This window comes from Pseudorca crassidens, chromosome 3, assembly GCF_039906515.1.
Source record: "Pseudorca crassidens isolate mPseCra1 chromosome 3, mPseCra1.hap1, whole genome shotgun sequence".
Taxonomy (NCBI): Eukaryota; Metazoa; Chordata; class Mammalia; order Artiodactyla; family Delphinidae; genus Pseudorca; species Pseudorca crassidens.
The window spans coordinates 59,523,862-59,541,968 of NC_090298.1; the positions used below are offsets into that span (position 1 = coordinate 59,523,862).

The 18,107-nt window shown below is 34.8% G+C and overlaps 1 protein-coding gene across 2 annotated transcripts in view; it reads right to left on the reverse strand.

The window, feature by feature from the left end:
- The window catches only part of CERT1 (ceramide transporter 1), a 128,861-nt gene that overhangs the window by 62,916 nt on the left and 47,838 nt on the right, over window positions 1-18,107 (reverse strand). For both annotated transcript variants that reach the window (XM_067731032.1, XM_067731031.1), the window contains 3 exons: window positions 9,359-9,466; window positions 8,422-8,560; window positions 3,539-3,622 (listed from right to left, as the gene is read on the reverse strand). In XM_067731032.1, coding sequence (XP_067587133.1) covers window positions 3,539-3,622; window positions 8,422-8,560; window positions 9,359-9,466 — 331 coding nt within the window. The remainder of the gene's footprint in view (window positions 1-3,538; window positions 3,623-8,421; window positions 8,561-9,358; window positions 9,467-18,107) is intronic.

The window sequence follows — 18,107 nt, forward strand, 5'->3', positions numbered from 1 at the left end:
AGCGAGAAATCTCCAGCACAAAACTTCACAAACCACTTCTGATGTGTTCGATCAGTCACAGCACCTTCTCCATACACTGCACAAATCATTTTTTGGGTTTCAGTTGCATTTTTACCTTTCTTGACATGCAGCATAAAATGCTGAAAATGTTGTTTTTCTTCCATCTTTAATATTAAAATGACTACACAAAATTTCACCAATTTTGATAAATCTTTTTTAAAATGCACGCTGATATGCCAGCTGTCACATACAATCTAACAAAATTGTTTTGAATGACGTTAAAGCTGACTAAGTGCTACTAGAGCCTCTTACAGAAAAAACTGAATGAACCTTTTGGCCAATACAATACAACTGACTTTTTGTATACTGATCTTATATACTGCAGTCTCAATTTATTAGTCCTAATAGGTTTCTAGTGGATTCCTTATGATTTTTCTCTATGTAAGATAACGGCATCTTCAAACAGAGAAAGTTTTAATTCTCCCTTTTGAATCTGGATGCTTTTTATTTATTTTTCCTGCCCAGCTGTCCAGGTAGAATCTCTAATACATTATTGAACGCAAGTGGCAAGGTTGAACAATAGTTAGGAACAAGGTTGTCTTGTTCCTGATCTTAGGGGGAAAGCATTCAGTCTTCCACCATTAAAAGTGATGTTAACTGTGGGTTGCACTAAGAGATACTGGTTATCAAGGCAAAACTGGCCTCAGAGAATGATTAGTTAGGAAGTGCTCCCCCTATTCTACTTTTTGGAAGAATTTGTGAAGAACTGGTATTAATTTTTCTTTAAATGTTTAGTAATATTTACCAGTGAAGTCACTGGAGCCTGGGCTTTTCTTTGTGGGAAGTTTTTTTACTAATTGTGTCTCTTTACTTATTATTGGTCTATTTGGATTTTGTAGGTCTTCTCGACATAGTTTCAACAGTTGGTGTCTTTGTAGGACTTTTGTCCATTTCATCTAAGTTATCTAATTTGTTGGCATACAGCTGTTCATAGCATCCCCCTATAATCTTTTTTATTCCTGTAAGGGCAGCAGTAATGTCCTCCCTTTCATTCCTGATTTTAATAAGTTGAGTCTTCTCCCCTTTTTTCTTGATCAGTTTAGTTAACAGTTTGTCAACTTTGCTTTTCAAAGAATCAACTTAAAGTTTCATTGATTCTCTATATTGTTTTTCAATTCTCTTTCTTCTTTATAATAAATGTGTTTCACCTACAAATTTCCCTCTAAGTACTGTGGCAGCCCATAAGTTGTGGCATCTTGTGTTTCTGCTTTCATTCACCTCACAGTATTTTCTAATGCCCTTGGTGATTTTTGTCTTTGATCCACTGGTTATTTATGAGTGTGTTAATTTCTACATATTTCTGAATTTCCCAAATTTCTGTTATTAATTTCCAATTTCATTCCACTGTGGCCGGAGGACATACTTTACTTGATTTCAGTCCTTTTAAACTAATTAAAGCCTGTTTTGTGGCCAAGCATAAGGTCTATAATAAAGAATATTCCATGAACAATTGAGAAGAATATATATTTTTCTATTGTTAGGTGGAGCGTTCTGTGAATGTCTACTAGGTCTGTTTATTTAGACTATTCGAATATTTTACTGTCTTGTTGATCTTTATCCTACTTGTTCTATTCATTATTGAAAGTTGGTTATTGAAGTCTCAAACTATTACTATTGACTTGTCTCTTTGGTCAGTTTTTGCTTCATGTATTTTGGGGCTCTGTTGTTACATGCAAATACGTATTTTATTGTCATAAAATCTCTCCTTTTGTCTCTAGAAATATAATTTTTAAAAGATGGCACAGAATTTAACAGAAGAAAACTTATATAGAGGTAGATGAGAAGTTTGTTCACAAAAGATTGAGGAAACATTCCTTTCACTGTGATCTAGAACTCTTAAAAGTCTTTAACTAAGGAAGGTGTTTTCTAATTCAAAAATTTCTCCTCTGCTCTAATCTTCAAATTACTTTAATTGCCTTTCTTCTCATCTTAGAATATCTGGAAGTTTTACTCCTGTTTTAGTCTTCGCTGCATAACCCCCATTCCTATTCCTGGCATATTTACTAGTAGGTTGGTAAACTAGTTCTAAATTTTAAAAAACTTCAGTATAGTTACATCACAATATTTGATCTAGACCTAATCTTTAATAATGGCCCTAATGGTAAGAACATTACAATGACCACTCCCAAGAACAGAGTATTATTTTTCCCTCGTCCAACAGTTGATCAATCTAGGACTAAGACCCTGTTTCTGAGAGATGACTAAAATACCTTAATCCCAGACTACAATCAAGTAGTTCCAGATTTAAAGACTATGCTCTGTTCACTTTACCGGATTATACTCAATGCTTCTGACTAACTTATTTCTAGAGCTTAGCCATAAAAAGATACTTTCCACCTATGATGATTTTCAAGAGTTAATTTCCATCAACATTAAGAAAGGAATTCTGTTCTTTAATTGAAATATAGTTGATTTACAATGTTGTGTTAATTACTGCTGTACAGCAAAGTGATTCAGTTATACATATATATACATTCTTTTTCATATTCTTTTCCATTATGGTTTAATCACAGGATACTGAATATGGTTCCCTGTGCTATACAGTAGGACCTTGTTGTTTATCCATTCTATATATACCAGTTTGCATCTGCTAATCTCAAACTCCCAATCCATCCCTCTCCCACCCCACCTCGCCCTTGGCAACCACCAGTCTATTCTCTGTCGGTGATTCTGAAGAAAGAAAGTTGCTTATTTGCAACTTAAAAAAAGTTTTAGGAATCCATGCCAGCTTTTTCTTAGGATATGTTAAAAGAAAGCACTGACCATGAATCACAAGTTTCTGTCACAACCTCCCTGCCCACCCCTGCCCCATACATAGATTCCACACATAAGTGATACCATGCAGTATTTGTCTTTGGTTTATTTCTCTTAGCATAATGCCCTCCAGGTTCATCCATGTTGTTGTAAAACAAAGGTTCCCAATCAACAATTAAGAATTCCATCTAATGAGTGAGCCCTTATAAACAGAGCAACAATTAACTGATATATGAAATAAACTGATATATGTAATAAACCACCTTGCTCCTGAGTCTATAAACAATTGTGCTGTGAAATCAGTGATTTCAGTAATTTTCCTTTAATAACACTGATTATATACTTTGTAACACCAGTTTATCAAGTGGAGAGAGAAAAGAACATTAACAGAGAGAAATACACTCTAAAGAAACATTCAAGTTCCATTACAATGTTTCCTCCCTAAGAAGTGCTTTTTCAGTACTAGAAACTGATTCTACCAAATACTGCTGAAAAAGAGGCCAATGTCTAAAATTTAGAGTAAGTCTTTGTCAGATGAGCTGTCAGATTATTTAACGTCAGAATGTATATTTTACCTACATGTCTTTTCTTAGAAGAAAAATTTCGCTTTCCAGCTTAAAAAAATTTTAACTATTCCATTAATTATTCTTGTTATATAGTTAGTTATTATGTAACTTTAGAAAGTGTATTTTACCAAACTGAGGAGGAAAATTTTACTACTTACCCTTTTCTTTATTGCCATTGGTATTATGCAAGAAGTCTCCATCAGAACGTGTTGTAGGAAAGTCATCTTCATCATCTTCTACCACTAAGTAAAATATATTTAAAGATATCAGGATGAAAGCATATAGAAATTAACCAGTTTATTCTTATGTTCAACGGAGTAAATATACTCTGGATTCTGTGAGTACATGGTTTTATTCATCTTTGTATTTTCAGTGCTTATCAATGTATGCCCAATAAATATGCTGTGGAATGTCTTTAAATACATTCTTATAAAAACTGTACCCATTCTCATTTGTGTAAGGGATGATACTGAGATACGATTTATTCTGTCCTTTAAGTCTTCCTATCTCTTCCTCCTGACCTTGGGGAGATTTCATAGTTCTACCAGAGGCCTACAAAGACCGAAGAGGACAGTAATGGTACATGCAGAAGATACTTTATCTTGCCTCTAGGATATGCAGGGAAAATATAATGACTTATAGATGTGATATCAATTTTAATTCATCCCAATGTGTCTGTGCCTGGACATCCATTTTAACCTACCTAATTCCAGAAAATACAGAATCTCCTGTGTTCTTCCACATACCTCTTTCTTCTACGTACTATCCCTTTTTCTACTGCCTAACATACTTAATCCTCTGCACTATGTATTCCACTTCTTAGTGCAAATTTCTAAACCTCAGCCCCCAACCTTATTCTCTGTTTCTGAATGGCTTCTTTAGTTTATTATCATTTGAGGAACTCCCTTTCTACCGAATAAATCTTCACTTTAAACTAATGTCTTACTCCTTGCCTATCTCTCTTTACATCAGGAGTAATTTGGCTCTATGAGGAACATTTCATCTATTTTTAACTCTCTCTCCAATGGATGCAAAGCCCACTACTATTCCTTACTCCCTCCCGTGACTAAATGGTAGTAATTACTATGGAAAATACCTTTATTCTGTACTACAATTTTCTAATTACTGGGCTATTTCATTTTTTTCATCACCTGAAAATTTTGCACTCATCTATAACAACTTTTTCAAATCATAAGCTGCTATTATCTACTAACACCTACTATTTTATAACCAGCTAACTGCTAACAGTATCCAACTGACATTTTTCTTTTCCACATCCATCATTCCTACAGACTTCAGTATCCATATTGAAGCCTCTGCAAACGCCTTAGTTCCAAGATTAATCAAATTCCCAGATTCTGTGGATCTCTGTCTTTTCATCAATTAATTTGCAAATATGGTCAATTCTAAGAAATTAACTACTACAGTGCTGCTCTGATTTTAAATCATTACTGATTTTAAATCATCAGACAACATCCTGACCTTGACTCATTACTAATCTGATTAACTGCTCTTAAATACTGAAATGTCTGCATTTCACTTGTCTCCTCAGTATCTACCTTGGCTTCCTAAAGATTCACTTTCATATCTCTAACCATCCAATAGCCTAGTACTACCAAACAGGGATTTTCAGCCTTCTTTTTCTAGTAAATACTCAAAATATAAGACTGATGAAAACAAGAGCTGCTCTGGCTAAAAGAGTGGCCCTCCCCCTTTCCTTCCCAACCAAGCACTCCTTGTCCATCACTGAGGCACCTTTAAGGGATGCCTGACATGATTTAAAAACACTGTCCTAATACAAATCTCCCATCCCAATCAGCCTGGTCTCCCTTACCAGCCCTCAAATCTATTATGCTAAATTCCATCTCTGGATCTTGTACATTTCTGCTTTCATTATCCCAGCAATAATCCAAATCAACCACAATAATAATAGCAACTATTATTGATTTTTTGCTATTAAGCACAGGGCTAATATACATATTCTGATTTAAATCTCACAATCATATGTGCTGGATACAACACCCATGTTACAGAGGAAAGAGATGTGCAGAAATGTTAAGTAATCTACTTCAAGTCATCAAACTAATAATGAATAGAAGAGCAAGATTAGAACCTTTATGTTTAATATGGTATATATGTCTTGTTTTAAAATATATGTTTAGGTCAGAGATAATGTCTTCTACTTCTGTAATCCTAGAGTATCTGGACCTAAATGGTTAATTAAATCTTACTGAAGTGTGGGGTGTGTGTGTGTGTATGTGTGTGGTTAAGTCTCCTTACTAGCAATTACGATAAAACTTTTTAAATGAAAACATTGAACACCTAAAATGAGAGCTTGCTATTATCATTTCAATGACACACTTAATGAAGAACAGTGATTCTTCTTAAAAATTTTTTAAGTCACAGATAATTTAGTCTTGATAATTTAGTGAAAGTACATCTATAGAGATCCTTAGGTCAGCAATTCCAGTCTATAGTCGAAGTAGGAAACTATGGTCCATGTTCTTATTTCACCTTTACCCAGCACGTACTCTTAAAAACATTTCTTAAAATAGCCATTTATAGGGAAATCAGTTGTTATATGCTGAATTGTGCCACAACCAAATTCATATGTTGAAGTCCTAACCTTCCTGTACTCCAAAATGTGACTGGACTTGGAGATAGGTCTTTACAGAGGTAATCAAATTAAAATGAGGTCATGAGGATGGGCCCTACTTCGATATGACCAGTGTCCTTATAAGAGGAGGAAATTTGGACACAGACACTTACAGAAGGCAGATGATGTGAAGACACAGGGAGAAGATGATCATCTACAAACCAAGGAGAGAGGCTTAGAACAGATCCTTCCCTCATGGCCCTCAGAAGAAACCAAATTTGCCAAAACCTTGATCTCACATTTTTAGCCTCCAAAACTGTGAGGAAATACACTTCCGTTGTTTAAGCCACACAGTCTGTAGAGTACTTTGGCGATGGCATCCCTAACAACTAATACATTAGTCTATGACTGCTGCTATATAATAAAACATGAATAATGTTTAAAAATATTTTTCAAATCTTCTACACAACATGGTTATTATTACATCCCAACTTCCACTCCTTCCACTATCACTTTTGTCTTTAAAATACTATATATTATTGACGTGAATCATTTAAAAATAAACAAGGAATCCAAACCTGTATACATCCTGTTTTAGTTTAAAGGCCTATTTGCAAGCAAATGAAAGCTGATGTGTAATGTCTAATTTGGCAAAAAAAAAGTATACATACTTTTTTAAATTAATGAGAAATAGAAGTTCAACTGTCTTTATTTTTAGAGAAATAAATATTAAATGTTAAAGAACCAAAAACTTAAAAGTGCATCAAATATAAAGAACTTCAAGGATACTTCAGGTAAAATTAAGTGCTTTAAGAGGAATATGGGCTTCCGCTTCAGGCAAAGATGGAATAACAGGGAGAGAATTTATACTCTAGCATGAAACTAAAAAATCAGACAAAATATATGAAACAATGGTTTTCAAGATACTGGATATTAGGCAACAAAGGACAATGATCCCTAAGGGCTGGGGAACAAATGATGTGAGTGCTGTGAATGCTCCAGCTTACTGCCATGGGAGAGTTTCCAAGCTGTAGAGTAATGAGGAACCCAGGAGGAGCCTGGTAGACTCTCTGAGGTGAAGAAATGGAGCTGAGAATCCAGAGAGACAAAGGACAGTAGAGTTCACAAGGCAGAGTACTTGGGAGGAGACAACTGTACAGAGAGAGAACTCTGGAGATGGGCAGAAGGTCCCCCTGAGTATTTCGCAGAGTACTGACAGCACATACAAGTTGAGGAACTATAGAGGTCATAGAAAGAACCATCTGAGAGGATTCCACCAGGGAAGAGTACCCAAAGCCTATGTGGGGCAGGGAAAAGCACCTGTTCCTATAACACAGACCTGGAATAATTCACAGGGAATTGGCTAGAGAATGCGAAACTGCCTTGGCACAGTCTTAGGGAGAAATGGAAATACATTATTCTAAGGTTCTTAAACAATACAGGAGGTGGGTATATTACTTGAAGGGAGACTGTAATAACTTAAATGTGCATACTATAAACCCTAAAGTAGCCATATAATAACAAAGAGTATAACTAAAAAGCCAACAAAGGAGATAGAAAACGGAATTATAAAAAATACTCAATCCAAAAGAAGGCAGAAGAAGGGAACAAAGAACAGAGAAGACAAAAAGAATATGTAAGAAGGGGTGAGCTCACGTCCTTCTACTCCACCATCTTGCCAGCAAGTCAACAAAAAGAATATGAATTCAGATCAAAGACATTTAATAAGACCAAGAAACGAAACCATGTTAGGCAACTTAGTTATACTGGGTATGAACTCAGAATGATTTAGTAATACTGTTATGAGTAGTTCATTTTTGCCCATTGTAACAAACTAAGAGAAAAACTAAAGAACAGATATTGACAACACCAGTAATATTTAGCAGTAACAAATGAAAAGTAACTTCAAAATTCACATTATAACTAAAGATCATCTCTCTTAAAAAAAAAACTCACTAAAATTACTTTTACATGTGTATGTAATTCCATTATTGACTTCTTCTATGAGAAAAAGGCCAGAGGAAGGGAGGGTGACAAAGGGAAGGAGAGAAAAAGAGGTAAAGAGGGAGAGGAAGAGGAAGAGCAAGGGATGAAAAGATCGACTGATTCCAGATCTGGAGGATTTAACATAAACATATGCTTGTCTCTAAGACTTGTCATAGGGTACATTTATTAGACATAATCATGTGAAATGCCCCATATTATCAAGATGATATTATATTTTTTAATGGAATAAAGAGTTCAAAAACCATTTTAAAATCTTCAATGATATCTGGTATGGGTGATCAGATTAATTAGGATGTTATTCAAGTAGACAAGTTATGTGGACACTGAAATCTGTTACATTAGAGGTGTACTGCAAAAGTGACTATAATTACCTTCATCACTTAAAGACATTACCCTTAAGATCAAGAGGCTTTAAATAGTGGTAATAGCCTAATTAACCTTTATCCCTTTGAAGTTCATCCTTGGAGACAGCATCAGCACAGGCATCAAAGTACTTCTGTAGAGTATCGACTTGTCTGCATAGGATATCTCTAAAGGTTTCCATTTCAGCCAATTTCTCACGTAAACTGTGGCCCTTCTGCAAAACACAAAACGGGGAGATGTAATCCAAGTTAACAAAACTAGAATTTGTTTATTCTTAGTCCCATGGTATTTCACCACCTTTTAAGGTCTGTATCTTACTATTGAGGGCATGGAGTAGGGAGAGTTGTCAAGTTCAATGTATTATTTCCAGGGACAGACTTGAAACTCAGTAATTAATGGCTTGATAGTGATAAGCCTGAAGGAAATGAGAGCAAGCCTGACAACTTGCCACTACAACATTTAATATTTTCAAATTAAACACTGTGATGATAAATTGTGAAAGACTTTAAAATGGGCAAAAATATTACTGGGTGTCCTTTGAAAGGAATAGTAAGTATCATCCATGATACTTACTGGGTGCCTGATCATATAGAAGTCTTTGATTTCATTGCATTTGAGCTATTTTACAACTTTTTAAGTCATAGAAAACTGAGAGTAATGTAAATGATTCTTGTCCATAGAAAAGCAAATGAACTTTGTCCAGTGGAGGTACACTGGTTACTAATGTGTGACTATTGATTAGTTTTGCATATATTAGCAAAATCATTTCAGCATTCCTCACATTCTTCTTTGAACTACATTTTTTCTTTAACATCTTTTTTCATTAATGAATGAAACAAAATCTCTGACGTGTGTTCATTTTATTTTTATGAGTCATGATTTTACCTCTTAAAAAACTATTCTGTAACAACTTCAAATAATTTACATTGTAGGAAAATTCTTTCAAAAAACTTATTCTATCAAATAAGTTCTGTTCACAACATTCAGTACTAAAGCATTCATAACCACAAACCTTGAATGAAGACGTGGATGTTGCAGAATAGCCACTTGCTCCAGACACCAGTGACACCATTGAGCCATGTCGACGCAAGCTGGATTCAGATCCATATCCAGACTCAGTCTAAAAAGGAAAGTAAACTACATGAAAAAAATTAAATAAAAAATACTTAATCATCACAAGAAAAAAACTTTTTAACTACGTGAGGTTATGGATGTTAACTAAACTTACTATGGTAATCCTTTCACAATATATACATATATCCAATAATTATGCTGTAAACCTTAAACTAATACAATGTTATATATCAATTATATCTCAATAAAACTGGAAAAATACTTAAGAGAAAACAAAAGTTTCCCTATAAATTAATAAGGTTATTGCAAAAAAATTTTTTGTTAAGATTACCGTAACAATAATTAGTAGTTTGAGTTCACTCAAGAAATAGAGGCAATCCGCTGGCATAAGCAATGCTTTCAATTCCTAACTGCCACTTCATTTAGAAATTTACTGAATACCAACTACATGCTGGGCTAGTTGGCTAAAAGAGTTTAATAATAGGAAAACTACCTACAGAAGGTAAATTCATAGAGACAGAAAGTGGAACAGTGGTTATCAGGGGGCTAGAAAGAGGGGAGAATGAGGAGTTAGAATTTACTAGGTACAGAGCTGGAGTTGGAGAAGATGAAAAAGTTCTGGAGATGGATGGTGATGGTGGTGATGGTTGAACAACAATGTGAATATACTTAATGTCACAGAATGAAATGACAGATCGTCATGCATATTTTACCACAATAAAAAATTTTGGTAGAACAAGGACCAAAAAAAAAAAAAGGAAAACTTCTTTATAGATGAATTATTTACCCTGACACAGCTCAAATACCACTGTCTCAATGAAGCCTTTCCTATTATTCCAGATAGTCTGTCTCTGTATTCTCAACCATTCTTAACATATCATGATTATGGCATTTGCCACTCAATTTTAATAGTTTACATTTTGTAACTACTAGTGGACTTGTACCTTCTGTAAGAAGACTGTATTTCTTCCATTTTTGTAGCCACCTTGACAGTTCATGGCACAAAGAAAATCCCCAGTTTTGCCAGTCTATTCTGTAATCACATCATAGAAGATAACTGAACTCTTTTTGGGGTTTAGTTAGACTCAGAACTGTGATCTAATTTTGATGGAGTTGGCAATCTTTAAAGTATCAATTTTGCATCCCATCCTCCTTAGGAAAATGCAGTACTAAAAACATGGACAAAAGAATTAAACATTTGAAAAAAACAACTTCCAAGTACCTAAAACCTGCTCAAGTACTTTGGGATCTCTGATTTCTTCCTACTGTTATTCTTTTACAAGTACTGTGCATAATTTTAATCCTAGACACTAAACTTAAGAGGTAAAATAATATCTAATCATTTTTGGCATCACACCTAGTGCAGCTTCTTAAAAATTCAAGCTTCCAGTACATACCGGTCGCTAAAGATTCAAAGATTGTCATACTTTAATAATGCCTGTTCATAAAATACTCTACCTATAAACGGTACTGCAATATATTCCTAACTCTTAATTTACTAACAAATTACATATAAACTCATGACTAGATGGAATCAAAGGTACAATAAATTGAACCTCAATAAATTAGCTAAAGAAAAATAGGTAAGCTTGTTTCAGTATCACAGAATCCCACAAAAAGAAAATTCTAATTACAGAAATCATGCAATTCATAAAAAAAATAAGACTTCTTATCAAATAATGTCCTGGAACAAAGGTACTGAGCTAGGTTCCTTAACTAAAATGGCTCTAGTTTCTCTTTCTCGTTTGACAATAATGCTAACTTTCTAAGTATAGTGTTTCTACATTTTAATTGTTGTACTGGTTTGGTAAAGTTTTTCGTTAGATTTAAATATAGAAGATTGGAATTAAAAATAAGAAAAATCTGGGCTTCCCTGGTGGCAGAGTGGTTGAGAGTCCGCCTGCCGATGCAGGGGACACGGGTTCGTGCCCCGGTCCGGGAAGATGCCACGGAGCGGCTAGGCCCGTGGGCCATGGCCGCTGAGCCTGCGCGTCCAGAGCCTGTGCTCCGCAGCAGGAGAGGCCACAACAGTGAGAGGCCCGCGTACCACAAAAATAAATAAATAAAAATAAGAAAAATCTACCTGTGATGGACCAAAAATATAAGGTACGTACTTCAGCAATCACTTATCTCAGACACCTATATGTCATTCATTTCTTAACATAAATTAATCTGAACCGTCCATTTAAGTACAAAACTACCCCATAATTTACAATCAAAATTTTATTTAAAAACAAATTTTGGATATTTATTTGAAAAATATTTAAAACCAAACAATTTCAAATCCAAATCCAAATGAATCTACCCTCTCCATTTACTTGCTTTATATCAATGAGTCCTAAACGGAGTAAGTCAAAACTTTAAAATCTTGAAACAAAATATAAACACTACAAAGCTTTACTAAATGTTTTTTGACTATGAAACATACTTCTTACATCCTTGCCTGTTTTTTCAGGTTCCACGATTTCAAAACAGTAATATCTCCTTACAACAAAGACATGATAGAACAAAACACTCTACTATAGCAATACTGTTGCTATACATTTTAAGTAATGGATAGTAAATGAATGTTGAGGCTAAGAGTTTAGAGTAATTGTATTTCTACCTTTAATAAAGTTTCACTTAAATAAACTGCATTATAAATTATATACATCATTCCAAGGAAAAAGAAAATAAAGTATATTCATGAAGACCAATTCCATTTTATTCAATTTAAATAATGGGGATTCATTTGTCACTCTATGTCAGTACCTGCACTGGGATAACTTTTAAAATAAATAATTTAAGTGTTTAACAAATACACACATGCACATACAAATGAATTCTCACTGTTTAAAAACCGGTCATTCTGGAAATGTCTATAATTGTGCCAATGATGCTATCATTGCATAAAAGATTCCTGATGGTACTACCACAATATTTAGAGTAATTTTATGATACAGCCACAAAATGGAGCTATCTAAAATCATTTCAGGGAGTTGCAGAATAAAACTTTTAAAGCTGTTTCACTACTTCAAAGAAATAGTTATAAACTGTATAATTAAGCTTGACTGCCTTTCGTAGTCACATGACATGGCTCTGATTTAGTACTGGATTTCTCTCAAAAATCCAATCTATCATTAAGATATCAGTATTTTAGAAACACTTAGTCACAGGGGCTAAAATGATTCTAAAAGATAAGTTATAAAACTATTCTGAAAAGCAGCAATGTTGTTGACATCTATTTGGCTTTCCAAGATGTCTACTTTAAGGCAACAATACTCATTCTGAATTTAACAAGGTCTGCTTTTCAAAGGTGGGGGTGACGGAAATTTCCAAGGATGGAAATGGGAAGAAATTACTTTATGGTCACAACTGATATACACTGTTAAATGTTCCTCAAAGTCTTGACATGCCTTTAAAATCTCATTGGTATGATTTTAGGGATAATACTTTAAAGGCATGCTGGCTTTTTCTTAACCCTATTCTTCCATAAGAAAAAAGTAGAGCTTACTTACAAGCTCTAATCACCAATACAGTATTTTTGAAAATACCAGTTTCCATCTAAAATTAATAATGTGGAATTCAAATACAGTTACTATAGGAATATTTCCTTTCAACATATACGCTTTAAGGTCCCTCACACAAATTGCTTTGCAAAAAAAACCCTTCTTTCCCAAATTTGTGTGTTTGTAAGCAGTATTCCTCAACATGTTTTGCATGAACATACAATGACATTTTGGTTCAATGAAACACTTATTGAACATGTCCCGTATAGAACAAGGCTGGGTTCTTTTAAATATTACAGTAATGAGGCCACACCTCTGTTATAACATTCCTCCTTATTTTGGGGGTGGGGAGTGTAATCTTTTGGCCACTAGAGGGGGTCAGTAGCACTTTCCAAGCAGTATACTTGGAAAGCTGACACAAAGGTTACTATTGGTCAAAGTACAATAGTAACCTTCAGACTAAATCCCTTGCATGTATGTACCTGTACTTTCTGTATCTTGATTTTCTGAGAACACCTAAAATCTTGATAAATTAAGTCATATAGTTCAAAGTTATGAATTTAATAAAGGACCAGAAATGCCTAAGAACTGATTTGAAAACTCCCTTAAAGTCACAGCTAAATTTTATAGTTTGGCTTATTCATGCAGGAGATAAACATATATTTTCATTTTGCACAGTTTGTTCATCAGCCTATCTATACTCCAAAAAACAGTGGTAAAAATAAAGGAAATAGGTTGGCTTATTATTTTTTTTTCATAGCACCTGCCTTTTGAAAAACTTATTCATTTTCCTAATAACACTCTCCAGCAAGAAGCACAGCAAAATAACTGAGAAAGAAATTAACTTCCTCATGGTGTCAAAAATTACCTATTTTGTGGCATAGTCTCCCTATTGTTTCTTCCCATTTTAATTATGGGAAGAGAGAAAATAGAAGATTAAATGTTAACATTAGAACAATGGAGCATTTTCCAGAAACTGAAACTCTGAAACCCATAATAAAACCAAATGCGCTTGCTATGTTGCCAGCACCCACACATCTACTTTCAATATTAATATTTTAAAGCAAACCACATGAGAAGACACTATAGCCAGGAGAACAATTTAATCAATAAAATTATGGTTTACAGTATCATAATAAGTTACAATGGCAACAATTTTATTTATGATTGTAGGTAAACATATATTATTTGCTATAATAAAATTTGGCATGACAATTTCACGTTTATAAATATTAAAATCTCATCTATTTAGCCTTTCAAATACGTATGGATCCCCCGATAGCCTCTGAAATATAAAGAACACAATGATAACAGAGAGAAGACCTGCTCGACTGTCACTGTCACCACTATACAACTAGACAAGTCAGTCATTACTTTTCTGGACTTAATTTTTTTTTAATTAATTAATTTAGTTTGGCTACGCTGGGTCTTTGTTGCGGCACCCTGGCTTCTCTAGTTGCGGTGTGCAGGCTTAGTTGAGGTATGTGGGATCTTAGTTCCCCGACCAGGGATCGATCCTGGGCCCCCTGCATTGGGAGCACAGAGTCTTAACCACTGGACCACCAGGGAAGTCCCCTGGACTTAATTTTCTTATCTTTAAAATGATATGGCTAGTCTAGAATTATAATTCTCTATACTAAACCTAAATACCAAAACTTAGGCTAAAAATGTATACATCCAGTGGAGGCCAAATATAAGAAAGTCGTTTGTTGAACCAGCTGGGAAGATTAAAACGTAACACAATTGGACTTCCCTGGTGGCACAATGGTTAAGAATCTGTCTGCCAATGCAAGGGACACAGTTTCGAACCCTAGTCCAGGAAGATTCCACATGCCACGGAGCAACTGAGCCCACACGCCACAACTACTGTGCCTGCACTCTAGAGCCTGCGAGCCACAACTACTGAGCCCGCATGCCATAATTACAAAAGCTCGTGTGCCTAGAGCCTGTGCTCTGCAACAAGAGAAGCCACCGCAACGAGAAGCCCATGCATTGCAACGAAGAGTAGCCCCTGCTCGCTGCAACTAGAGAAGAGCCTGCACAGCAATGAAGACCCAATGCAGCCAATAAATAAATAAATAAATAAATTTTTATTTAAAAAAACACTATTTATTCAGAAGAGCAACACTAATAATGTATCAGATGAGGAAAGGTTCAACCTACAATGTTTTCCAGAAATTGCAGTACCTCATGAATCAAAGAAATTTTAAAATATATTTAAGAAAATGGTATTATAAAAGATTTTATCCATTTCTAACTGCTTAGAACCCAGCAGCAATACAGTTAACTTCACTGAGTAGAACATTTGCTTACCCTCAAGATACTTTTCTCAAATCATACTGGAATGTTTCCTAGTCATTCTTGTATCATAATTTAAAAACCAGTAACAAATAAAATACTTCCTTTGAAGGTCATTTATGGACCTTAGTTGCGGACCTTACTTGGTTATTCATTTTGCATTTTCTTCTAATAAGCATGAGATAAGCTTTCCTTTACAGAAATATCTAAATAAGCAATGTTGTAGTGATATGAGGCTGGAAGGGTTAACCAAGGCCTTATTGCACACCCTAGTTAAGTGTTAAAAGAATGCTAGGGGGGTAAAAGAAAATAAGACACTGCCTATGGAAATCCAAAGTACTAAAAAAATGCCCAAATACAAGATGATACTGTAGAAGTAGAGAGTTAACAATAGCTGCCTCTACTCTCCTTGATTTCAGAGCTTCCTCTTTCTTACAGTTTTAATTTAGGGTTTTGAACTCCATGACACATTGTTTTACCTATAGGAGAAATTAAAGTAGACTTAACAGGAAGCTATGAGTACAGCCTCTGCACCAAAAGCTTTTTAAGAACACAATCCGTGATACAAAAGATACAAAGTTAGTTACATAAACTAACTTTGACACTCTGAAACTCAGTCTTATCTTTTAAACCTTCCCCCTTAAGTCCAATTGTCATTTCTTAATGACATTAAAATGGAGGTAATGGGCTTCCCTGGTGGTGCAGTGGTTGAGAGTCCGCCTGCCGATGCAGGGGACGCAGGTTCGTGCCCCGGTCCGGGAGGATCCCACATGCCGCGGAGCGGCTGGGCCCGTGACCCATGGCCGCTGAGCCTGCGCGTCCCGAGCCTGTGTTCCGCAACAGGAGAGGCCACAGCAGTGAGCACTGAGTTACTTTGCGTACCACAAAAAAACCAACCAACCAAACAAACAAACAAAAACAAAATGGAGGTAAGAAATAACTAGATAAATCAAATGAGGCTGTATAAAGGAAGACTGCTAAGCAATTTTTCCACCCTAGCTTTAGAAGGTGAATACTAAAGGATAAGGGAGATCTTTCTTGTTTTGCTCTGAGAAGAGGGCTGATGAAAGAGTTGAGCAATTTTACATGGATATTTTATATATAAATTTCAGAGAGCCACCCTGGATAAATTATAACACCAAATACCAATAGTAAAAGCTAATACTTAGGATACTTACTTTGTGCCAGGCATGATGCTAGTGCTTTAAGTGCATTATCTCACTTAATCCTTTCAATAGTCTAAGTAAAATGGGCACTAATATTATACCCATTTATAGGTGATTTTACATAATGAGTCATGCAAATGATAAGTAAGGGAGCCAGGATTTAATTCCAGATTCAAGGGCCCATGATGTTAATCATTACTATGTTGCTTCAACATCCAGAGACTTTGCTTCTACTTCTCTCAAATCTGTCCCTTTCTCTATTTTCCCAATGCCATTTTCTAGTTATGGTCACCTAGTGTCTCATTTGGATAAATCCTCCAGATTTCTAACTACTTTTAGTCTTGTTCCTCTTGAAATCCTTTCTAGTGTAGCCAGAGTGGTCCTTTAAAAACAGACATCTGATTCTTCACTTTCTGTTTTAAATCCTATTTGGCTCCATATTTTCCTTGGATCAAGTCCATACACTGCTTATAGGTCCCTGTTAGAGGCAGAAGTACAATTAAACTAAACTACTATCAGCCTCCATATTCACTTATTATCCATTATTTAAAATGTGTTGTATCAGTACTGTTGTAATGAAGTCTTTTGTTCTAGCATCTGTTTGTTGTAAGGAAATATGTCTTGAAATAGTAGAACTTGAAGAAATAGACAAAGTTATAAGAAATGTGCTTTATAGTGAAGAAATCTTTAATAATATTTTGTAATATTTATATTACATCATAAGTGCTTAATAAGTGTTAGCTACCATTCCTTCTTCACCTTCCCACAAAGGCAGGATATTCCTTTATATCTCTACTCCAGAAACACTTATACAGAGGAAAATAAATGTAAAAAGAAGCTAGCAGGAGATGTAACAAAATACCAACACTGCTCATTAACTTTCTTAATTTATGATTTGTCCTAGAGAAAAGGGCCAATGTAAATGTATTTTCTTTTAGAAGGAAGTTTCATAGGCACAAAATAAAAAGGTCATAATCCCATTCTTTTTATCTAATTGCAAAGAGACGACAGTGGCAAAACAATTAATATTACTTTTTGAGGCTCCCTTAAATGTCCCAATAAGAGAAAAAACAGATTTAATATGTATAAGTAGTACTCGCAGGATTGCTGAAACGTTAAGATGGTATTTGGCTAGGGGACTTGAACCATTAATTCTTTCCTGCAAGGATCCTAAAAGAAATAGATGCACATAAAACAATGGTCAGTAAATGAACATTCTTAATTATTCTGGGGCTTTGGTCCTAAACTTAAATTTTCTATAATTCCTTTCTTAGGGGGTAAGGGAGGAACGGAGATCTATATCAAACATGAAAAGATACCCATAACTTACTGTTGAGTGAAGGAAAAGCTACAAAGCAGTATGGTATCGTTTATGTAAAACTCTAAGGCATACATGTAAAGAAATATTTGGAAGGAATCTTTACCAAGGATGAACAGTGGTCATTTCTATGTGGCCTAAATTTTCACTTTCTTTTTAATAGTTTTCAGTATTGTCTATATTGTTTGAATTTTATTACAGTAATCATATATCACCTCTACAAAAATAAAAACAAAAAAATAAAGTCACAGAATACATGTTTAATCTATCTCACTTAGAAAGGGCTAAAAAATTAATAATGCCGGTAAAGATGCAGTGAAAGGAAGATCTGCACATTCTGCAGATGGAATGTAGATCAGCACAATCTTTCTAGAAAATAATCTGGCAACATATATCAAAAATGCTTGTATCCTTAAG